This window comes from Osmerus eperlanus, chromosome 5, assembly GCF_963692335.1.
Source record: "Osmerus eperlanus chromosome 5, fOsmEpe2.1, whole genome shotgun sequence".
NCBI lineage: Eukaryota > Metazoa > Chordata > Actinopteri > Osmeriformes > Osmeridae > Osmerus > Osmerus eperlanus.
The window spans coordinates 12,913,072-12,936,567 of NC_085022.1; the positions used below are offsets into that span (position 1 = coordinate 12,913,072).

The 23,496-nt window shown below is 49.5% G+C and overlaps 1 protein-coding gene across 6 annotated transcripts; it reads left to right on the forward strand.

Moving 5' to 3' along the window:
• The first annotated feature begins 800 nt into the window (after positions 1–800).
• Positions 801–21,630, forward strand: c2cd5 (C2 calcium dependent domain containing 5). Of its 6 annotated transcripts, XM_062461685.1 has the most exons (33): positions 801–1,101; positions 1,783–1,891; positions 1,987–2,073; positions 2,182–2,353; positions 2,471–2,566; positions 2,669–2,824; positions 2,990–3,233; positions 5,118–5,272; positions 5,955–6,164; positions 6,730–6,818; positions 7,240–7,275; positions 8,498–8,606; positions 10,179–10,232; positions 11,682–11,796; positions 11,995–12,168; positions 13,020–13,131; positions 13,309–13,388; positions 13,471–13,657; positions 13,758–13,922; positions 14,092–14,136; positions 14,665–14,805; positions 14,892–14,955; positions 16,304–16,365; positions 16,511–16,609; positions 16,699–16,788; positions 16,959–17,040; positions 17,160–17,249; positions 17,814–17,852; positions 18,127–18,228; positions 18,797–18,829; positions 19,415–19,608; positions 19,772–19,918; positions 20,056–21,630. In XM_062461685.1, exons 2-33 carry the CDS (start codon positions 1,802–1,804, stop codon positions 20,179–20,181), a joined length of 3,645 nt encoding a protein of 1,214 aa, XP_062317669.1. In that variant the 5' UTR covers positions 801–1,101; positions 1,783–1,801; the 3' UTR covers positions 20,182–21,630. The 6 variants fall into 6 exon arrangements, with proteins under 6 accessions (XP_062317669.1, XP_062317670.1, XP_062317672.1 ...); XM_062461686.1 differs by lacking the exons at positions 7,240–7,275; positions 10,179–10,232 and having other exon boundaries at positions 18,127–18,258; XM_062461688.1 differs by lacking the exons at positions 5,118–5,272; positions 5,955–6,164; positions 7,240–7,275; positions 10,179–10,232 and adding an exon at positions 4,084–4,199 and having other exon boundaries at positions 18,127–18,258; positions 20,056–21,629.
• Positions 21,631–23,496: the final 1,866 nt, after the last annotated feature.

Sequence of the window (23,496 nt, forward strand, 5' to 3'; positions counted from 1 at the left end):
TGAATAAACTTGCATCTTCATTTTTTTATTCTAGAGTCACAGTCTGCATACCAGGAGCGTAGCCAGAATAATCTTTTTGGGTAGGCCTAGAAAAATATGGATAGGCATCTTTTCAGTTTTCTTTACTTATTTACTATTCGATGTGCACCCGGTGCATAATTTTTCGGAGATATTTTAGGTTTTTGGGTAGGCCGTAGAACAAATTGGGTAGGCCTCTGCCTACCCAGGCCTACCCGTGGCTATGCCCCTGCTGCATACCCAACCTTTTCCCCAGTCTTGAATTTACAGTTCTACAGTTTACAAATGTAAGAGGAAACAGAAGCATGAACCAATATTTCAACTCTTTCCATAATCACCTTTCATGAAATCCCCACAAATTATAAAGCACACTGCTTATCCAACAGACTACTATCATATATGACCTTTTATAGGGTGCCTTGGGACCAGAGCAAGCACCAGGTTCTTAGGATGGTATGAATATCTGTCTATGACTCACTCCCAAAAATATCAACCTATCCTTTCACATCCCCCCCCCCAAGTCAGGTTGAACTGAAGACTGGCTCACATAAATCCACCTGGCAGAAAATATCAGACCAGGTCGAATGAACTCAAAAAGCATACACTGACTTTATTATTCATTCATTATTATATCAATGATTATATCCATTCAAATAAATCGTGTTTTTGTTTGAATGTATGACTTTACAAATCAATGTTTCAGAAGACTTGTCAGACTCTCTGTCAGACCAGACTGAAATGCAACCTTTGCACCGGAATAAATCGTCTGGCTGTCAGACTGAGGGTGCATCTTACCGGTGGGGACACGCTGATGTGTTGCTGTTTTGCTGTAACGACGTATTTTATATTAGCCAGTTAAATACACGATCATATACATATGTAACGCCAGCTAACGGCATTTTAGTAAAGGACAATTACAGCAGAGCTCAATTAATTAAGTCTTTCCCGTCTTCTTTGAAGATCTTATAGTCTCCCGTTATGGGAGAGACGCGGAGGTCAAGCGGGCGGGCTGTCAACAATGTTCGACTGAAACCTTGCTGGTGTGGCTGTTCTAATGTTTGACAAGCTAGCGAGCTAGTTCTGGTAAGGACAGCACACAATAAATAGGCATAACCCATTAAAATCAATACAGCAAATAATATGTATGCTATCTCGTTAGTTAGTTGCTTACAACTTAAAATCAAGGCCATTAAGATATAGCTATGTAGCTAGCTAGGCTAGGTGGTCGTGTGTAGTCCACACACTGCAATGCACCACGCGTAGCAGTGCATTGTAGCTAGCTTGCTACAGTAGGTATTAAACGTTTTGCTTTGAATTTAAGTTAACTGGCTACCAACTTTCGAGCTAATGCTAGTTTCAGCGTCTCATTGCTTACTAGGCGCTGGGTAGTCTAAATGTAAAATACTGTACTCATTTGCTAACCATAGTCACAGCAAAAGGGACGAACATAGTTTAATAAAGTGAGACTAGCTAATACGCTAGTTAGCTAATTGTTACTTGGCTAACGTTAGATGGTTAGCAAGCTAACCAGCTTGCCCCACATAGGTGGCTGCTGTATGGACGAAGTGTAATTAAAAGATTAGAGACCCAAACCCAATCAAGGACTTTTCTTTTCCCTAAGTCCATGCCAGGTGCTCGTTATTGGATGATAAGACCTTATAGTCACACCCCTCTTACAACTGTCAGTAGCAAATGTTGTCAAGTGTCCACACACACCTTTTCCATTGCCTGGTACAGCAAAATCAGCATTCTTTCCATTAACAGCTCAACACATCATTGAAACATGCCAGGGAAATTGAAAGCCAAAATTGTGGCGGGCCGCCACTTGCCTGTAATGGACAGAGCCAGTGACCTGACAGATGCTTTTGTAGAGGTGGGTAATACAAAATCTATCCAAAGGTATACCTATTATCTTATTCTACTTTGATTTGGCATTGTATGTTTTAACACTCAACTGGATATTTTTAGGTCAAGTTTGGAAACACAACTTTTAAAACGGATGTCTATCACAAATCACTCAACCCACAATGGAACTCAGAATGGTTCAAATTTGAGGTAAGTATCACAACAGTGTAATTCTTATTCATTCTAAACCACTTTTTTTCCTAATGACGTCCTCCTTTTGCATTTCCACTTTCTTCCCTTTCTCCACCATCTCTTCAGGTTGACGACGAAGACTTGCAGGACGAGCCCTTGCAAATCACGGTGTTGGACCATGACACGTACAGTGCCAACGATGCCATAGGGAAGGTTTACATTGACATCGACCCTCTGCTGTGCAGCGAAGCTGCCACTGTCATCTCCGGCTGGTTCCCCATCTACGACACCATACACGGTACAGGATCTCCTGCCAGCCAGTCAGCCAGCCAGCCATCTCCTCTGGTATCTCACCCGTCACCTATCCTGTCTGGGCCATTCCTGATTTGAATGGCGTGCCTGTGCTCTCTTACAGGTATCCGAGGGGAGATCAATGTCCTGGTGAAGGTCGACCTCTTCAACGATCTGAACCGCTTCCGACAGTCCTCCTGTGGCGTGAAGTTCTTCTGCAGTGCGTTTTGCTTCTCACTCCAACCAGCCTAATGAACCACGACACCGCTATCTCCCTGTGTTGGCGATGTGTCTGACGGCGTGTGTTGTGCCCGTGTGTTAGCTACGTCCATCCCGCGCTGCTACCGGGCGGCGCTGGTCCATGGCTTTGTGGAGGAGCTGGTCGTGAATGAGGACCCAGAGTACCAGTGGATTGACCGCATCCGAACCCCGCGCGCCTCCAACGAGGCCCGGCAGAGACTCATCTCCCTCATGTCCGGTAGGAGGGCCTTGACATCATGCCACAGACACGGTCCCATCACACACAGCCTGGGTTTTCTGTTGGGGCTGTTTCTGGTTAGTGTTGGAGCTGATGGCTCACTGTGATCCTCTCTGATTCTGTCTGTGCTTTTGTGTGTGTGTGTGTGTGACGTTCCCCGTCCAGGCGAGTTGCAGAGGAAGATAGGTCTAAAGGTGTTGGAGATGGGTGGGAACGCGGTGGTGGGTTACCTTCAGTGTTTCGACCTGGAGGGGGAGTCGGGACTGGTGGTCCGGGCCATTGGGACTGCCTGCACGCTGGACAAACTCAGCTCTGGAACTTCATCCAACACCAACACTAACACACACACACACCCAAACACAGCACCAGCGTCAAACGCTTGCAACTCTCCGTCCAAAGACAGCAAAGAGTGAGTATGCCAGTATGAGCATGGAGACCGCTTGTGTACGTTATTGACTTGAGAGCTTGTGTGAGAGCTTCTGCTTGTGTAAGCAGAAGACTTACTTGATTGTAGCTATGTGCGTTTGTGACTGTGTTTGTTTGTGTGTGTTTGTGTGTGTGTCCTGCCCTTCCAAATGATTCCTGTGTGTGTCTCAGTATTTCCCCTGTGCCGTTGGTGTGTACACATCACATTACACTCGCAGTACATGTCCCATTCTGAGACACACACACGTGGACACACAGCCATCCTCTCAACCCGTCTGTCTGCCTCTAGACTACTCCAGGCCCTTCTCCGCTGTAGCTGTGCATGTGCTAGTGCTGCTTGTTCTCTATCGGTTCTCTCTCTCTCTCCCTGGCTCTGCCTTGCTCGTATCATGTCACCCCGGTTAGAGTACGTGTTCATTTGATGAAGGATTGTTTGTTCCTGTGGAACTACACTGTGTGTGTGTGTGTGAGAGTGAATGCATAGATCTGTTCATGCATGAGTTTGCCTGGGAAGTCTAGTATGGGGCAGAGAACAGTAGGGAAATGCACTGGAGGGCGGTGAGAGGAGGAGGGATATGTAGCCCAGACTGTCCTTAACTGCTGCGTTTAACAGGGGATGTTGAAGAGGGGAGGGGGGGACATCCCCCCCTCCTCTTTCCTTCTGGTCGTCTGTTTTTCCTCCTTCTTTTCTTTGCTGCAATGTTGTGGTGTGTTGTTGTTGTTGCTGTTGTCTCTCTTCTTTCCGGCTCTGCTTCCGTTTGGATTGGCTCGTCTGTTGCTGCGTGTGTGCGGATTGGTCCACTTTCTCCGTCCCCGCGCCCTGTTTGGTCCAGGTCCCCCCTGGCTCACGGATGTCGCTCCACCCACAACAGCCCGGTGCACTCTGCCTGCAGCTCCCAGAGACTGTCCCAGAACTTCTCTGTCTCTGTCCCCACTCTCGTCTTCACCGGTACGGGGGAAAGCGAGGGATAGAGAGACACAGCGAGAGGGAAGGGCAGCGGAGTTAGATGAAAAGATTCCGGAGAGTTCTGGGTGGAGGGAAAGGGATGGATCTCGGGGTGGAAGATGGAGGGCGGAATGTGCTAAGGAAGGAGGAACAGTGAAAAGCTTATGACTTACTATTCTTGTAACGATGTCACATCGAAATTGAGCCGTGAGGTAGAATAAGGTCCGAGTCAGATTGTGTTCCAGAGTGGGCAGTTAGAACACAAGGTCACTCTGAGGTGCATCGCCCTTACCACTCCAGAACTTCAGCCAGCCCCAACTGCCTCTGTGAGGACAGCCAGCTAAAGTAGTTAATGGAGGACAAATAAAGCAGAGCCACATCCTTGCATACAAACTACAGGCTTCTTTTCACTCCTGGGTCATATGCCACCACCAAATCAGGACCATCACTGCATACATTCTGCAAAATTGTCTGCCAAGCAAATGGGTTTAGCATGAGCTCAACATGTAGGCTAGCTGTCCTTTTTGATGGGAGGTGTGGTCAAGTCTCCAGGGGACTGATTGGGTGTCGGCTTCATGCCCCTTCCATCCGACTGGGACACGTGCTTCTGCTCAGTCAGTTCTGTTGCCCTCGCCCCCCTCTCTCCGCCCACTCTTGTGTTTCGGCCCACTTTTGTGTTTTGTGTTTCGGCCCTTTTTTGTGTTTTGTGTGTTTGTCTTGATGCTTCATACGCTTGCCTCTGTGTTGTGCAGTTTATTCGTGTATCGGCATAGGCACACAGTTAACACACCTTTACGCCTGCTGTTCACACACGCCTTTTTAGCAACCTGGTTTTCCCCCCTCTTAAACACACACATACCACACACACACACACACACACAGGCGGAGAGGTGACTGACATGTGTCGTGTTCTCCTGGCAGGCCCGTGTTCAGTGAGGACCCCCCCTCCTCCTCTGCCCCCCCCACCCCTCTCAAAGTCCTCCCCTCCTCCTCTCCTCCGCCCATGTCTCCCTCCAAGCCATGCAGCCGCCAGTCCTCCTCCTCAGACACTGACCTCAGTCTGACGCCCAAGACTGGTAAGACACACACCTCACCCCTCCGGTCCCCCCCCTGCCCTCCCCCCCCCCCCCCCTACTGGACCCCTCTGTGGCTCCGCCCCCTGGTGTTAGTGGTAGTTCTGTTTGTGCTTCGATATGATTTCCATTTGAGTTGTTCAATCCCCAATGTATTTTTTTTTCCCCCATCGTGTCTCATTTTCCTATGTTAAGTTGCGTTGGTCCCATCCTTTCCATGTAGCTCCGAGGCCTGGTGTGTCTCGATCAGGAGTTCCTCTGTGTTCTCAGAGACCAGAGGGACATTTCTTTGTGTAACAGAAAAACATCTATGTTATAGTTTATACTGTTAAGGGCACACCAGGTCTCTTGTGGTTTAGTCTCACATCTTGCCTTGTCTCTGTAAGAAGCACTGTGTCACTGATGGGGGGGGTTGTTTAATGCTTGATTGATTTGTTTTCCACCCACCTATCTACAGCTACTTCTGTTGGCCAGGGTAGGTCTACCCACTAATGATGAACACACACACACACAAACCTTCATCCACCCTCCCTTTCTTTTGAAGGGATTTTCTTTCTTTCTGGCGACTCCTCTGTTTTTCTGTTGCTCTGCCCCCCCCCCCCCCCCCCCTCTTTCTTCATCTCTCTCTCTCCAGAAGCTCTCTCCTCCTCCTCTCTCCTAACGCCCCGTCTCTCTTCCACCCCAGTGAGGACCCGGCCGGGGATATTCCTCAGTCCCAGCTCCCCGTCCCTCTCCTCCGAGTCCCTCCCCCTGCCTCTTATTGGGCCAATCGCCCACGGCCTCAGGCCTGTTTCTAGGGTCACCAGTCCGCCCCCCCTCTTCTCCGTCCAATCAGACTCAGCCGTGATGAGAAAGTGTGTGTCGTTCAGTGAGGATCTGCTGCTGGCGGCCTCCGGTAGGACAGATGTTTGTCCAGCACTCATGAAGCCTCACAACAACCCTTTGAACACAGAATCGTAGGGCCTCTAACATGTCCGGCTTTCCTCGTCCCCCCCACCCTACTGAAGATCCTAACTGCTGGTGCCCATCCTGGCTGGAATGCTACTGACTGTCATGGAGTGTCCCTCGAATAGGTGTCTCCAGTTCCAGGTTGTGGCTGGAAGTAGTTAGTGGTGGCCAGGCATGCCCCTCTAACTGCACCCTTCCCCCTCCTCTTAGCACTAGTCACTGGAGTGGCATGGCTTGTGGTTGATTTTACAGGTCCTACCAGGCTAGTGTAGGTTCGGTAGATGGAATATAATACAACATGGAAGATATGCGTGTGACGGTATAACAAGCAGAGATGGATTAAGGTATCCCTAGTAGCTTTTATTTTTACACATCCGTCCGAGAAAATAGATTCAATCAGTTCACTAAACGATACTGAACCAATTTGAACGGGAATGTGCATGATTGTTCATATAAAAGTTTTTTTTGGGGGGGTAGCAGCACGACTCATTAAGTCTGACTCGTCCAATCAGGAATGGGGAGTGGGGGCAGCGCTGGGAAGGAGGCGGGGCCCCTGAAGACTCTGTTGAGGCAGCAGACGCAGACGGCTCTGGAGCAAAGGGTACGTACGGGCCGTATACACAACACACACACATATACACAACACACACACGTATACACCCAACCAGCCCTGCACTTCACCACACTGGTTACATTTAGTCATTTAGCAGACGCTCTTATCCAGAGCAACTGGTTACACCGTGCTGTTTATTTAGCTGTGTGTGTGTGTGTGTGTGTGTGTGTGTGTGTGTGTGTGTGTGTGTGTGTGTGTGTGTGTGTGTGTGTGTGTGTGTGTGTGTGTGTGTGTGTGTGTGTGTGTGTGTGTGTGTGTGTGTGTGTGTGTGTGTGTGTGTGTGTGTGTGTGTGTGTGTGTGTGTGTGTGTGTGTGTGTGTGTGTGTGTGTGTGTGTGTGTAAATGAGTGTGTGTATGGGGGAGTGAATAACTTTCCCTTTTTCCACTCTGGATCACTCCTGCCTCCCAGGGAGCCGCCTCCTCTGGTTTGTTGCTAAGTGCCGGGGTATGTGACTGACTCCCTCCCTCCACTCCTCTCCTCACATCCTTACCAGCTCTCTGGCCCCTGCTGCCTCTATAGTGTTCTACATCCGAAAGGACCAGACGAGGCTAAGCAACTTGCTATTGGCTTTGTCTAGCCTGCCAGGTCTACTAACCACAGGGTCCTGGAGCTAGGGGCTGGGAATGGTCTGGCCTGGGTCTGGGCCTCGGCCTGGGTCTGGGCCTCTGTCTGGGTCTTGGTCTGGGCCTCTTGTCTGGGCCTCAGACTGGGTCTGGGCCTCGGTCTGGATCTGGTCCTCTGTCTGGGCCTCGGCCTGGGTCTGGGCCTCGGTCTGGGTCTGGATCTGGTCCTCTGTCTGGGCCTCGGTCTGGGTCTGGGCCTGGGTTTCAGCTGGGAGGGATGTGTGTTCTGGATGCTGCTATTGTGTGTCTCCTTCTCTCCTGTCTGATTTTGGCCCCGGGGTCCCAATACAATACCAATCATCCATCTTCTCCATCTGCATGGCTGAGGGCCCCCTCTCACAGTTGAATCTGATTGAGATGTTAAAGCCGACAGGATGGTTAATGAATTTACACCACCGTCAGTATTGTTCAAATACCGATCCAGATTCATTTAGATCTATGGGATGTGCCATCTGATTTGCGGTGCCTGTGGTTAAGGGTGAGGGTTTGGCAGCATGGAGTCCCCCCCTCCCCCCTCCCACTCTCTCCCCTCTATGCATGTCCCTAGGGGGGAGACGCCCTCACCTGGTGACACCTGGGTCTGCCTCAGGTCTGGTGTCGGGAGGACCAATACTGGGCTGTAAGATCCTGTGTATCTGCCCTTGGATATACAACGATCTTAATGCACTCAGGGACCTCTGTTGAGATTGGTGTTGCTATGTAATCCCAGAGTTGTGACCTGACTGGATACATGTGGGGGCCTGAACTGGAATGCTGCTGTTGAAATGAATCTCTGCCTGCCTTGACACAGCCGTGTAGCCCCTGTGTGCCAATTCTCCACTCCTGGAAGCTGCTGCTTTGATTTGGGGCTACCTTTCTCATTCAGCAGAGTTGTGGCGAATTGGAACCCAAGGGGTACCGTGATATCAAAAGAAAGGGTTAAACTCTGACCCCTGTCTGACCACCCCCCCCCCCCCCCCTCTCTCTGCCTCTCTCCCTCTGCCTCTCTCTCTCTGCCTCTCTCTGCCTCTCTCTCTCCCTCTCTGCCCTGGGCCCACCTGCAGGAGTTCCCCTTCTTCACTCTGACCTGTTTCCCCCCCGGTTTCCTGATCCACGCGGGGGGCGTGGTCAGCGCGCGCTCCGTCAAGCTGCTCGATCGCATCCACAACCCAGGTGAGTTCCTAATCGTCCACCAGCACCTCCCCCTTGCCCCTCCCCGACCCGTGTGATCGTCCTGTCGTGATGACGACACGCCCCGCGTCATCTTCACTCGTGCCCCTGCAGTGCGCTCTCGAGCTCGTTCTGTCCTGTTCGTCCGCTGCGAAGGGCACTGCAAGGGAGACGGTGGATGTGACAGGGTTTGGTGTGTGTAAAGTGCTCCCTCTGGTGGTTCCAGGATGTCAGGACATGCTGTGGCTGTCCTTCGCTGCTAGCGGTGAAACAGCCCCGTGTTCCAGAGAGGGGGAGATTCAGGCTACGCCCTCAGCCCTGCCCATAGCGTGGGACTGCTGGCTTTGAATGGGTGAAAGTTGCCCCCTTAAGCACCAATATCTTTGTTTTTCTATCTTATTTTTTAGCACGGGTTATGATAAGCTAATCCTAGTATGATGGATAGGGGCAATTTATACCTTGCGACACTAGCAGTTTTTTTTTTCTTTGCGTGTGGTATTTCTAGCTCTGTGCTGTGGTGCTGTGTGTGGTGGTGAGGTCCGATAGTGCATGGCTCTGGTCCGCTGCTGCTTGTGCTGTGTGGTGGTGTCGGCTGTGGTGAGGTTCTGGCAAGGTACTCCTGTGTGCTCCCGCGTCATCACTCTGTCTGCTTCACTCGAATTACACGTGTTTCTAATACTTTGCTATCATCGTCTAGAAACGTGCTCTCTGCCACTCTGCCATCTGGATGGAGTTTTTCCGTAGGCCCAACCTTTAGTACGCTGAGTTATGTTTCACCATGCTAACCCATCTGAGCGACCTAGTCATGCTAAGAATTTGACGTGTTCTAATACTGTCTGAATACCGACTGACTGACTGGCCACTGACGTAAGGCACCAAAAAAAAAGATCGTTTTTTTTTTTCTTATCAGGCTTGGGTGATGTTGTTGTAGCGAGTGTGCAAAAAGCAAAGCAGGCCAGGCTGATAGGCTGAACCTCCCTCTGTAGAGCTGTTTCCATGCTAACCAGCTAACTGCCAGTGTGGAATCAGCTCCAGGCTACCTGTGTCTACTGTAGAGCATCCCTCAGAAGTAGACTGCTGCTGCATGCCTCTCACTCCCTCATCTCTCTCTCCCTCGTCTCTCTCCCTCTCTCCCTCATTTCTCTCTCCCTCGTCTCTCTCTCTCTCCCTCATCTCTCTCTCTCCCTCATTTCTCTCTGGCTGTCTGGCTCTTTCTCTAGTGCTCTCTCCCTCATTTCCTCCCTCTTTTTTCCAACTCTTATTTCTCTCTGTCCTCTTTTCTCACCGTTCTAGCTCTTTCCATCTGCCCTCAGTGCCTGCCCCGTTTGCTGCTGTCTTTTTCAGCATTCACCATTTCACAACATCTCTCTCTCTCTCATAAAGTAGGATTAGACCTTAGTAGTTTGTCTTTTTTGCACTGTGACTGACTGTGGAGTGCTGTTGTCCAGTGTTGTGTCTGTATTGTAGTATGTTTCCTCTCTTTCTCTGTCTCTTTCTCTCACAATCTCTCTCTCTCTTTCTCTCTCTTTCTGCCTCTCTCTCTCTTTTCTGTACTAACGGTGTGTTCTGGCCCAGCCTTGGGTAACACGCGCTCATACAAACTGCTAGACTGGAATAGTGTCACCGCAGGTATTTCCCCCCTTTTACTGCTCTCCCACACAGGGGCTATGGCAGCTCACTGAGATACCAGAGCACTGCTCCCTAATGCACAGGATCCACATCCAGCAAAACTCCAGGCTACACTGACATGTGGATACCCAGTTAGCCAGGCCTCTGCTCCCTACAACACACACACAGACACACACACCACAAACAATTGCGGCTTGGCCACTAGCTGCTTAAAAGTTAGCTCCTCTGAAGGGGGGGGGGGATCTCTAGCCAAGCCTTCCGACTCTTATCAAAGGCGTATACGCACCCAGCCAGACTCTTGTAGTGAACTGCCATTCTCCTCTCTCTAGTCTGTGTGTGTGCGTGTGTGTGCGCGCTAAGCTGACTCGAGCATGCGCTATGTTTGTCCCCTCTTCCTCCTCCTCCCTATCCTGCCTGCCCCCCCTCCCCCTTCCCACCGTCTCCACCCAACCCCCCCTCCTCCCCACGCCGTCTGGCCGCACAGCCGAGCACAAACCGTCCTAAATGTTGTCCCGGAGCTGCTCTAACGCTTCACGAGCACGGCGGTCCAACCTCTCTAGACCAAAGGAGGGGTTAGGAGATTGACCCCCCCTCCCATGAGACGGACTGGGCATGTGCATCCCTGACTCACGGGGCCGTATTCATGCTGGGCAATAACTTGAGGGGGGGTTGGGGAATGATGAAAGGATGGAAGGATGTGTGGAGGGATGGAGGTAATGGATGTGTAGGCTGACTGTCCAGGTATTCAGATTGGTACTCTCAGAAGACTAGGATACGTGATTGGGCGATGGGGTGAATGAATATGGCCCGTCTGTACCCGTGAGTGCACGTGGTCTTGTGTGCACGCTACAGTGCCTGTGCCTGTGGGCCTTGCTGCTTTTCTCCTGAAAGGGTCCTGCTCATTTGGGCCTTTTACGCATCATCACTCACTCCTCCTCTCCTCAACCTTCTTCTACTATCCTCGAGTCTCCTCCACTCTCCCCTCCACTGTACTCTACTCTCTCCTCAAGTCTCCTCTACTTTAAGTCTACTCTACACCTCCACAGTTTATCCTTCATTCCATGTTTGTGAATGGGTAAGGCTGAATCCCAACATTTTCATTCACCCTTGTGTCCTCTCCCTGGTTTCCTTCCCTTACCGGGGGAGGGGGGACTGGGAGTGAAGGAAAGGGGACTGGGCTGAAGGCTTTTTGACTGAAAACCACCAAGACTAACCAAATTACCATCCTCACCATCACCACCTCATTTACAAACTGTTAAGTGGTACCTGCTTGCTACAATGCATCATTTAACTGACATGTTAGCAAAGAAAATGTCTAGCCTAGGCTAGTCTATCAGTCCACAGGTGAGTATAGGAAAGAAAAAAGTATTTTTTTTTAGTGCAAGTCTTCATAGCCCTCCACTAGTTAGTGACACTATCCTTGACGGTGTGTGCGTGTGTGTGTTGCAGATGAGCCAGAGACTCGTGATGCGTGGTGGGAGGAGATTCGCCAAGAGATCAAGTCTCATGCCAAAGCCCTGGGCTGCCATGCTGTTGTGGGATACAGCGAGAGCACCAGCATCTGGTAGGTAGACACAGTGTACACACACACACACACAGTACAGACACACACACACACACAGCAACCAGACTCCAAAGAGTCATTTGAAAACAAATATGTTAGTAACCATTACCCGCTCTTTCTTTCGCTTTTTGTCCTCCTCCCCCCACCCTCTTTTGCTTGCTCTCTCTCTCTCTGTCTCTCTCTCTGTCTCTCTCTCAGCGAGGAAGTCTGCATTCTCTCAGCATCGGGTACAGCCGCCATCTTGAATCCACGGTTCATGCGCGAGGGCTGTCTGGACGTCGGTGGAAGCGACCACAGGTTGTCACGGCAACCCGCCCCTGTCATGGGGGGGTCGGACAGGGTCGAGGGGGAATTTAGCTCAGCCTGGCTGGGGTAGGTTCCCAGCCTACACCCCATCTACGGGCTACAACCACATTACACTGTTCCCTAACCCCTGTCCCCTCGTAATACTTAAGCTTATGTCTGATAGTGTGAAGCCTCCAACTCCATCGAGACTGTTCCCCAGAGCATTCATCACGAGCTATTTCATGGAGATTAGACTAACCCCCTACTAACCCGGCCTGTTATATCTGATTTGTACGAATATCCAGGTTGACTGACTAGTCAAATTCAGAAGGGTGGGGTGCAGATTACATGTTGTGGTAAATATCTAGGAAGTCCAAGCCAATTCAGAACACAGAATCGTCAGTGGTTGTAGCCCTTAGATTGGGCCTGTGTTATATCAGCACAGGGACATACCCCCCCTGTGGGTGTGGCCAGGGGCCTGGTGGCTGCTGATTGGGTAGTTGGGAATAAGAAGACATAATCAGTCTAGCATGACAATCATTAGGACGGAGATGTTTTTAGAGAACATGTGATTCATGTAGAAATAGAGCTGTGGTAGCTCCATACCGTGCATTTCTAATGATGATCGTTTATCCATCATACTACACAGACCAGAATTTGGTTGCATGCTTATGAATGATGAAATAAATCAGCTTAAACGATGGCCAGATCCGCCTGGTGATGCCGAAGGGCTGAATCCTAACTGGAGCCACGCAGCCTTCCCCCCAGTCTCTGGTTGGGTTGTGCTTGAATCTCTCCGGGCAGGATTGAGCCCTTGGTGAATAAGCACTGTGGTTTCCCCAACCCCCCCCCCCCCCCCCCCTCGCTCTCTGCTTCATTGGTGCTCTGTGGGTTTGTGTTACAGTGTGTGTGTGTGTTGGGTCCTGTTTGTTCCCCAGGTTTGAGGATTCATCCCCCACTAGCTGTGGCTTCTGTCATATCCCCTATGATGAACTCAACATGCCCTTCCCCGCCCAGCTCACCTACTGTTACCAATGTCGACGGCAGAAGGTCTAAGACACACACACACACACACACTACATGCACATCGTACGTAAAAAGAAAAGTTCCCATGCTGCAAAGTTTCCCTCACTGAGCTACTTTGAGCTCGGAACCCTACAGTAAACATCTGCATTGACGCGTGTGTGTGATGTGTAAGTAACACAGGGACTATTTTCGTCTGTCTAGGTTCCAGACGTGCTCTTCACAACCATCGACCTGCCAACGGAGGCTGCTGTCAACGGGAAGGGCTGCCTCATACAGGCTAGGTACGACACACACACAGACATACAGTATCCCATCGTAGCGGTGAGTTTCAATAGCTGAGTGGGCGTGTGTGTGTGTCTATAGGCTGTGCCGTCTGAAGAAGAAGGCCCAGGGGGAGGTGAACGCCACGGCCATCTCCAACCTGCTGCCCTTCATGGAGTACGAGCTGCACACCCAGCTCATGAACAAACTCAAGCTGCGCTGCATGAACGCTCTGTTCGGCCTGCGCATTCAGATCAGCGTGGGAGAGAACATGCTGCTAGGCCTGGCCGTAAGTGTGTGTGTGTGTATATATACCTGTCTGTGAGGGTGTGGCAGTATTTGTGTCTGTAGGTACAATCTGTTTGGCCTAACTGTGTGTGTGTTTCCAGTCTGCCACGGGTGTGTACCTCACAGCCCTCCCTGCCCCGGGGGGTATCCAGATAGCAGGCAAGGCGCCTGGAGACCTGAGCTACGAACAGCACATCGCCACCATCCAGAAACGCATCAACGACACCATCGCCAAGAACAAGGAGCTCTACCACATCCACCCGCCGGTGAGACACACGAGCACCCCGAACCGGCCCGTATACCGCTACACCGTTGACAAAGAATCCACTGTCCAGTGCTGATGGCTGTAGATGGGACTGGCATACGTGGTCCACAGTGGTGTTTATGAGTGTCATAATGAACTCCTTCCTCTGTCTCTCTCCGGCCCTTTTTAAGAAATTATTTGCGCTGGACCCTGAGGCATTCGGCTGCATAAACATGGTACTGAGCGCCACCAGCGGCAAAGAGCTGAGAGACTCGCCCAGCCACGCATGCCCATCACTCCCCTCCTGTCCCCCCCCCCATCCCCCTCTCCTGTCACCCCCCTCCCTTATAGCCCGGGACACTCCGCACACTCTCCTAGCACTTCTCCTCTTAAGCTCAACACAAGTCACAATCCCTGCTAGTCACAGTTAAAAACCCACCCAACACAACCACAGATCTGTAGAGCTACAGCTGTGGACACCAGGAACACACCTACGTCCTGAATATGTCACCTGTCGCCTCGACATGCCCTCACCTGTGTGTGTTTGTGTGTGTGTCTGATCCTAACCTTCCTCCCGATTAACAGTGGCAGGTGTTAGGACTAACAGGGCTTCACTGAGGATGCGCGTGGGGTGGAATCCTTTTAACACCGTGGTGCTGCGGGGGTTGGCAGTCTGGGCTGGTGTGTGGGGGTGCAGAGTGGTGTTAAGTGCGTCAGAGGAAACGCGGTTGTGTTGACGTTTGTGTTTGTGTCTGGCGGTCCAGGAAGTGACAGAGGAGGTGGTGGGTTCTCCTATCCCAGAGCCCAGACAGAGGTCCCGCCTGTTCCGCTCGCAGTCCGAGAGCTCTGACGATCTCTCTGAACTGGACCTGTCCCACGGCAAGAAGGATGCCTTCGTGCTGGAGGTGTGTGTGTGCGCTGCATGCACTTTCAGTGTGCGTCATGGGTTTGTGCTGTAGGATTTATGCTGATGTGTTTCTGTGGTCTGTAGATTGACGACACTGATGCGGTGGAGGACATCCACTCCCTCCTCACTGACGCAGCCACACCCACAGGTACAGTACAGCCCTCCCACCCTCCTCTACAGCCCTCCCACCCTCCTCTACAGCCCTCCCACCCTCCTCTACAGCCCTCCCACCCTCCTCTACAGCCCTCCCACCCTCCTCTACAGCCCTCCCACCCTCCTCTACAGCCCTCCCACCCTCCTCTACAGCCCGCCCACCCTCCTCTACAGCCCTCCCACCCTCCTCTACAGCCCTCCCACCCTCCTCTACAGCCCTCCCACCCTCCTCTACAGTCCTCTCACCCTCCTCTACAGCCCTCCCACCCTCCTCTACAGTCCTCTCACCCTCCTCTACAGCCCTCCCACCCTCCTCTACAGCCCTCCCACCCTCCTCTACTGCCCTCCCACCCTCCTCTACTGCCCTCCCACCCTCCTCTACAGCCCTCCCACCCTCCTCTACTGCCCTCCCACCCTCCTCTACAGCCCTCCCACCCTCCTCTACAGCCCTCCCACCCTCCTCTACAGCCCTCCCACCCTCCTCTACAGCCCTCCCACCCTCCTCTACTGCCCTCCCACCCTCCTCTACAGCCCTCCCACCCTCCTCTACAGCCCTCCCACCCTCCTCTACAGCCCTCCCACCCTCCTCTACTGCCGCCTGGAGCCCCTCAAACACACTCCCCTGTACAGGCCGATTTATACTTCTGCGTTTTAACGGAGACAGGGAACACCCTCTCCGTCAAGGAACGCCCTCCTCTCCGTGCCCTCTCCGAGCCCCTCGGAGAGCTCTACGTGCACCTCCTGATTTTCCTGACTGTCCGTCCGTCCGTCATTTTACGGATACCCCTTGGCTGTGATTGGTCCGTATTAAGAACCGCTTGCGTCAGGGGCGGGGTTGCCGTGATAAACAGGACAAACAGAATCCTTTGACCGGCATTGCTGTAAGTTTTTACAATTCATATTTCAGCTAAACAGTACATGTAAATCAGCATCTGAATTAAAATGTGACGAGAAATGGGCAGTGTAGTTGCTGAAAATGTGCATATTTTATTGATGAAACGGCTAATTTGTACATTTGCTCCGACTTCTCGATAACCTAGGTAAATAAACACTCGATGACGACTTACAAAAAAACGTTGCGCCACCTACTCTTCTGGCGGTGAATTGTTTTCAGCACCCACAGCCTACGGAGAACCATAAACGAAGTCTATCCGTCCGTATCCGTGCGCCCGCCCATCCGTAAACGGAGACGCAGAAGTATATTTCGGCCTATAGACACAGCTCTCTCCTCTATACTGTAAAATCTTGTTGTCTTAAATTCCTTACCTTCATATCTTTTATCTCATCTGTGTCTCTTCTTCTTTTCTTTCCCTCTCTCCCTCCTGTTCCCTCCACATCTCTAGGTTTCTACAGCTGTAACACTGAGATCATGCCTGGGATTCAAAACTGGACTGGCAGTCTACAGGTCAGAGTCTGCTGTTGGTCTGGTCCAGAGAAATAGAAATACAGATACTGAGCACAGTATGATGTAACTGGTGGTGATATGATGCGTCACATTTCTTCCCTTTATCTTTAATCTCTCTCTCTCTCTCTCTCTCTCTCTCTCTCAGATGTTTACGTCCGTGCGGGTCTTTAGGTTAAGCAATGCCAATTTGACCAACCAGGGCCTGAATAAGACCTTCATTGACCTGTGTGAGAACCTGCTGAAGGTAGGTCGCCCCCTGCAGGCCTGGCTGACACCGATTCAGGTTGACCGTTCTCTGAACGTTAAGGTGTCATGCATGCATCTCTGTTGTAGAGTCTGTACTTCAAGCTGCGCTCCATGGTGCCCTGCTGTCTGTGCCATCTGAACTTCACTGTAGCTGTGCCAGAGGAGGATCTCATACAGGTGATACACACACACACACACTCTCTATTTCTCTCTTAACACACATACCTTTTCAGTGTAACATTTATTGACCTGTTTATGGTGGATGGGAATAGCTCAGTGGTACAGCATGTTATTGCAGATCAAGAAGTTGCAGGTTTGAATTCCCCTCCCCCCTATACATCACCCAGGTTGCGGTGACGGCGGTAGCGATGAGTTTTGATAAGGACCAGGCTCAGGAGAGACCAGGAGTGGACAAGACCATCACCAAGGGTCAGTTTGTACATGGGACGGGGGACGGGGGGGTGTTACACGGACTATATCTCTACCAGACAGGGCAGAGCCACAGGAAATAGTCCCTTCCAGTTGAACATAATACGTGTGTATTTCAGGGAGCGCAGAGACCGAAGAGCAGTTGCAGTTCTCCTTGGAGCTGTGTGCCGAGTCATCGGCCAGCAACCAGCCTCCAGGCCGAACCTCAGGTAGCCCTGACCTCTGACCTCAAACACACAAAACACAACCTTGGGCACGCTATCAACCTGACTTCTTCCTGCTTTCAAAACCTCTGTTCTCCTTTCTCCTCACAGCTCTGTACTACTGTATGTCTTGCCCTCTCTCACCTGTGTGTGTGTGTGTGTGTGTGTGTGTGTGTGTGTGTGTGTGTGTGTGTGTGTGTGTGTGGGGGTGGGGGTGGGTGGGTGGGTTGAACATGACCTAACCCCTATGGTGACTTAGGGTAAATATCCAGTGCTGGGCTTTAGTGCTGCGTGTCTGTATGTGAGCTAAGTGCAGACGTGGCTGACAGTGATGTCTAGATGGTGTATGGATGTTCTGATCTTCTGTTCCTCAGTGAAGGAGGGCAGAGGCGGAGGAGCTTAAGCTGTAAATGGCTTCCCATTCATTCACTTAGGACAAGGACCCAACTGCGTTTTAAGTGAAAAGTGCTTTTAACGAGTCTCTACCATCTGTGGGGAATTGTTGACTTGGTGCTTGTTGCATGCTTGCTGAGTGTGTCGAGGTATATTTTGATTGGTGTGTGTCGACAGGTGTCACAGACAGCGGCAACGCCCACCCGTCGTCCAGAGGTGAGCCCCCCCCCCACCGCCCCACCTCCCCTCCCTGCTACCATGACTAGCACACTGCCCTGTTTTAATTTCTCATCCTTTTTGTCTCAGACAGTTACCCTGCACCGCACCCCAACCTCATCTTCCTTATGTTCTCTTTCTGTTCTTTTTTTGTTCTTTTTTTTGTCGTTGTTCTTGTCCTGTGTCTTTTGTTTTCTTTGTGTGCGCGTGGTTTTGGTGTGGGCGTTTGTGTGGGTGTGCTCTGTGCGTGTGTGTCTGTGTGTGTTCTCTCCAGCTCCCTCCGTTGATTACGGTTCCTTTGCAGACAGATGCAGCACCTGGCTAGAGCTGCTTAGGCTGAAAGCTCACACCATAAGACGAGGATCAGTTAAGACAAGTAGGAGGACACTGTCGCTAGCACACTCTGGTGAACCATCACACACACGCACCCACCCACCCACCCACTCACACACACACACGCACCCACACACCCCTCCCTGCATGCCGCTGGGGGGCGGAGCATTGCGAAACCAAACACCAGCTGAGTGTGAAAGTTGAAGCCCCGCCCCTCAGAGGGATACCCAATCATCAGCCAGCTTTGTGACACCTTTGTGTTCATGAAATAGAAGAACGTTTCCAATTGGCCCAAGTCTACATTTAGACCTGTCTCTCACCCTCAACAACTTCCATATGTTTGATTGGATTGGATAGATGATAGCCATACAGCAGCATGTCTACCAAGCTTTTCCAGTGTTTACCAAAGTGCTGTGTGGAGCTACCATACTGCTGCTGCAGTCCTTTGACGTCAACATTTCTATCCCAGAGGAGCCGCAACACAAAACATGCCAAATACACACCTCACAAAAAGCTGTCGACAGGGAAAAATGTAATCTCCCAGGACTCTGCGATCGTCCTGCACCTTGTAAGTTCTAATGCTTTCTAATGTGTCTAAATTGGCTCCAAAGGTTCCTGGTTTGATCCAAGCGGGAGTTGCTACTGTGCGTTGCAGTAGGAGATGGAACATCTTTCACACTCGCTTCTTTACACATGCCAAGCTCATCATCACAGCCCTGTCCTGTCTCTGTTCTTCATCTCTCACAAATACATAGCGACCACACACCCACACCCACAGTCTCAAATACTGCCAGGGATTATATGGACTCATACGCACACACACACAGCTGAACCCAGGTCTGTGTGTCTGTCTGCGGACGGTGTCTGTTTGTCTGCCCAGTGCATGAAGTGCATGACCGCTCACGCTTTCTTTGAGTGATTTCAACTGCCACCATGCTGCTTCTGTGCGTGCACACACACACACACCTACACCTTACAACTTACATGCACAGATGCCAAACCCATTTTTACCTCGATGAACACCCCTCTCATTTCACCCTGCCTCCTGTTAACCATGTATGTTTCACGTAAGTGAAAGCTGTTTGGTATCTCCATCCCCCTTTCTCTTTTCCTTATTCTGTTCACACCCAAATCTCCCCTCTCTCCCTCGCTCGCCCCCGCTTCTCTCTCCCTCTCGCCCTCCTCTCTCACCCCCCTGTCTCTCTCTGCCCTCCTCTCTCTGTCTGTAGTCTCGTCATCAGAGCGCTGCAGTCCTCTACCAGAGGGGCGTTCCCGCTCGCTGCGCTCCACGCGCTCATTCGGAGGCGGGTCGGTAACCGTGGTGAAGATGACGCCGCTGTCTTTCATTCCCGGGACCCGCATCGTTAAATACCTTGGAATCATCAACATGTTCTTCATCAGAGAGACCACATCACTACGGGAGGTACGGCACGCGTACATACACACACACATACAGTTACACATCCACGCATACACATGCACAGACATACACATACACACGCACACACATATTGTATGTACACACTCAAATACACACAGTCAGTCCCGTGCCCTGACTTGAGTAACGTGCTGTGTGTCTGTCATAGGAGGGTGGTGTGAGCGGGTTCCTGCACTCGTTTATTGCTGAAGTGTTTGCAATGGTCCGGGCCCACGTAGCAGCACTGGGGGGCAATGCAGTGGTCTCCTACAGCATGAAGGAGTGTGTGTTCATGGAGAACCCCAACAAGAACCAGGTATTGCACACATCCACATATCACACAGACACTGCATTTGACTGCTGATCAAGTGGTCACAGGTTGGAAACCCCACCTGGATGTCTGTTTGGGTCAAAGCGTGCGCTGACTGAACACATCCTGGTCTCTCTCCTCAGGCTCAGTGTCTCATCAATGTGAGCGGCGACGCCGTCATCTTCGTCCGAGACTCCGACCTGGAGGCCACGCCCCCTTTGATGAGCTGTGTACAGGTCTGCAGCAGTGGGACAGACGGGACCACATGAGACGTCTCACACACACACACACACATACACTCTCACTCTTCATCTAATGTAGACAATTTACATTGTAAGACATACAATTGAGTCAGTCCATCCAAATAAGTGTAATTGATGGTTGCCTTAAACACAACTTCCAAAGAAAGATTACAACCACAAATGTCCACCATAAAAACATCACATATGCACACACAAACAGGATATGGGGTCATCCAGAGTGGGGATTTTATGCGCAGTGAAAGTGTTTTGTACTGGAGGCTTTGGAATTCTGTTGTATTTTAAGAGCCTACTAATGCTTTTAAGTTTAAACTACAATAGCCAAACACTATGTAACTAAATCTACTCCTCTCTTTACCTTTCTGACCCATCCATAAAGGTCTCACTCAAAGTATTATGGAGATTGTTTGCCATCTTGTCTGTGTTAACTGTAATGTCCACCTTCATTCCACTGGTAAGGCATTAGGCAGCTACAAACAATTGTTTCTCCATCCTCAAGCCTCAGAAGTCAGCATTCAGCCATGGTAAAAGGGACAGCTGGGGTCATACTATCCATTAACAGTAAGTTGTAGAATGGCATTTAGGTTTCAAATCAACCTAATGTAGTCCTTTTTGAAGTGGCCAGATTTGGACCCTTGCCAGTCTGCTGAGTGTATTGTGCTTGTCTTGCGATGACATGAGCGACCAAGTACCTGCTCAGTTGTGCGAGAAGAACTCAAGTTAGGGCTGACTATAAGTTTCAGAAAAAGGGTTTTGGGGGGGAGGGGCTGTCTGTAAAGACGAGGACTAATCTCTATCCATTGTGGCGTCATGGAGCTAACACATTGGAATGGGAGTCGATGTCCGTAGAAATACAAATTCCTGGCCACTCAAGATGGCCTCTTTGGGTACTAACTGGAATGTTGCTTCTGATTAGGTGATGGCCTGCCATTAATCTCAAGATATGTTGCTGTCCTATAAACACAACTAAGTCTGATGTACAGAGAACGTTTGAAGATATTGTATTCTGTTCACCTACAAGCTTAAATTTAGGTGTTGCAATGACTTGGATCTAATCTTATATACTACTGAACTCACTCAATCATGTCATAATGCTGGAACCCCTTTTGTAGGGTAGTTTGCCATAAGATTTGTGTACAGTCTATGTGCTCTGAAAATCAGATTTGAGTATTTTTGTAACATGAAATTATTACTCTTTGCTTGTGCAATTAAGCTTTGGCTCTCATTGTGTCAGGAGTAAGTGGTACTTTGTTCTTATTGTTTGTGAACAGTCTTTCTGTACGTAAAACTTGAATGTACATACTTCTTAGACATTTCTCCAGACGTACAATGTGTTGCTTTGTGACTAGCAGCATGCTGACCATTTATATTGCCATAATTCTCTCTGGTGAAATTTGCCTGTTAAGTCTTGCTAAATAAACTGAAGTTAAAACCAAGAAGTCATCTGTTTTTATGTAAGCTTAATTGGGTGTGCTTGCCTTCGACAAGAGGACAACCTTTGTTCTCTCATATATATTTATTTCTTTGTTATTATTTTCCCACCCCTAAGGATTCCTCAATATTTGGACTACATAATGTCGGTGTCAAAATGTTCGTATTGGTTACGAGTGCGTTGCTTGTATTGGGATTTACGTTCCGTTGCACGGTTTAAGAGCTTCCAACGTTTTTATGGCAAAAAGTGCCTTGAATGCTAGCTAGTTTGCTAGCCCCATCAGTGCTAGCGTAACGTCACAACGTCAGCACACGCATGGATACGACGTTCTTTTTCCTTTTGGGGGGAAGAACTTTTGATGAGTGGTTAGCCGAAGATGAGAGAGCAAGAGTGAGCAAGAGTGGTCGAAAGCGATGTCATCAGAGACGAAGGGGACATGAGAAACGTTTTCCATGGATGCACAATTAGTGGAAATATCCAAATCAATATAAGCAAACCGTAACATGTTTAGACCTAATGTTTAAAATAAATATTATTTTATTGAAAGTGTCCCATTGTCATTGTTGTTATTTTAAAGGCAGCTTTTATGAAATGAGCAAAGTCAATTGCGAGATCTAGCTAGCTAGCTAGGCTAACAAACGTGAAGTTCACAATGCTGTTTGTCCGTTGCATAGCAACAGCCACTGTTTACAGGGACTATTTTCTCTCGGCTACTGAAATGCGATACACAATGTTCGTTGTCTATAACTATTTTGTGCTGAAAGGCAGCTTACTATTTATTTACTATTTATAATTTCGCTGGCAACCGTATTATAAAAGCAATAAGGTACTCGAGGCGCGTCGGGCCTAACAACACCCTTGAACACGTACTTTATTGGCGATAAAGTACTGCCTCTCGTACCTTATTGCTTAAATAAAGACCAGATGTCTTACGGCGGAGTCTAGAACGTCCGCACATGGCGACCATCTTGCTACAGTCAACTCGCTCACCCATAACATTGTGTTGATGCTACATGTACTTTTTAAATGACCATAACTTGCTCAATTTTCAACCGATTTTTAAACGGTTTGGTTTGTTATCAACATCAGAGATGTTGTTATGCCACTGCATACTTATGAATAATTGTTATTTTTGTCAAAAACAAAACAAAAACAGAAGTAGTATGCAGTGGCATAACGACATCTCTGACGTTGATAACATACCAAACCGGTTCTACGTGGGGGCCTACAGGGGCCAGTGCCCCTGGAACACGGTCCAAATGAGAGGCAAGTGTAATTACTTTGGAAATTCTAGGCTATAGGCTTAGGCTGCTTGGTGTTAGATTGATGCTAAGCCTATTCACTTAATCAACTTTCAAAATGACAAGACAGGCAGTGGATAATAGGCAGTGGATAATATCATACTGGTTTGAGAATGTCTATTGTGGTTTTATGTAAGCTATTACTGTAACATTGGGACTCCAATTCTAAGTGTGTATGGTGGGCAAGAGCAGTAGCAATCTTTACTTTATAAGTCCACAATGAGCAAAGTAATTATCCCAAAACAATAAACTATACATCTAACATATTTTTTGTCATTTCTTTATTCTTGTGAGAGAAATGGTTCTTATTTTTTTCTTTTTAATTTATACTGCAAAAAATGAGTAGTTCCTTGAAGAACCTCTAGGTTACTCCGAGAACCATATTAGCTAAAGACGTTACAACGTAATATTTTTGAAGTTGAGTTTGGTTTTAATTCAGTCTGAAAACATTAGTAGGCCTATTTAATCAATACATAATTATCCTAACGTGAGAGCTGGGCGGTTACGTTATTTGATGTTCTTCAAATACGTTATGCCATAATTGCTATAAAAACTGATCAAGTTGTGTTTTTTCCTTTTAGGACACACCGT

Coding starts and splice junctions, on each gene's coding strand:
- c2cd5 (XM_062461685.1), top strand. CDS start 1,802: ATGCCAGGGAAATTGAAAGCCAAAATTGTGGCGGGCCGCCACTTGCCT. Junction 10,233..11,681: donor CTGGAATAGTGTCACCGCAG/GTATTTCCCCCC, acceptor TGTGTGTTGCAG/ATGAGCCAGAGACTCGTGAT. Junction 19,609..19,771: donor AGACCACATCACTACGGGAG/GTACGGCACGCG, acceptor TGTCTGTCATAG/GAGGGTGGTGTGAGCGGGTT.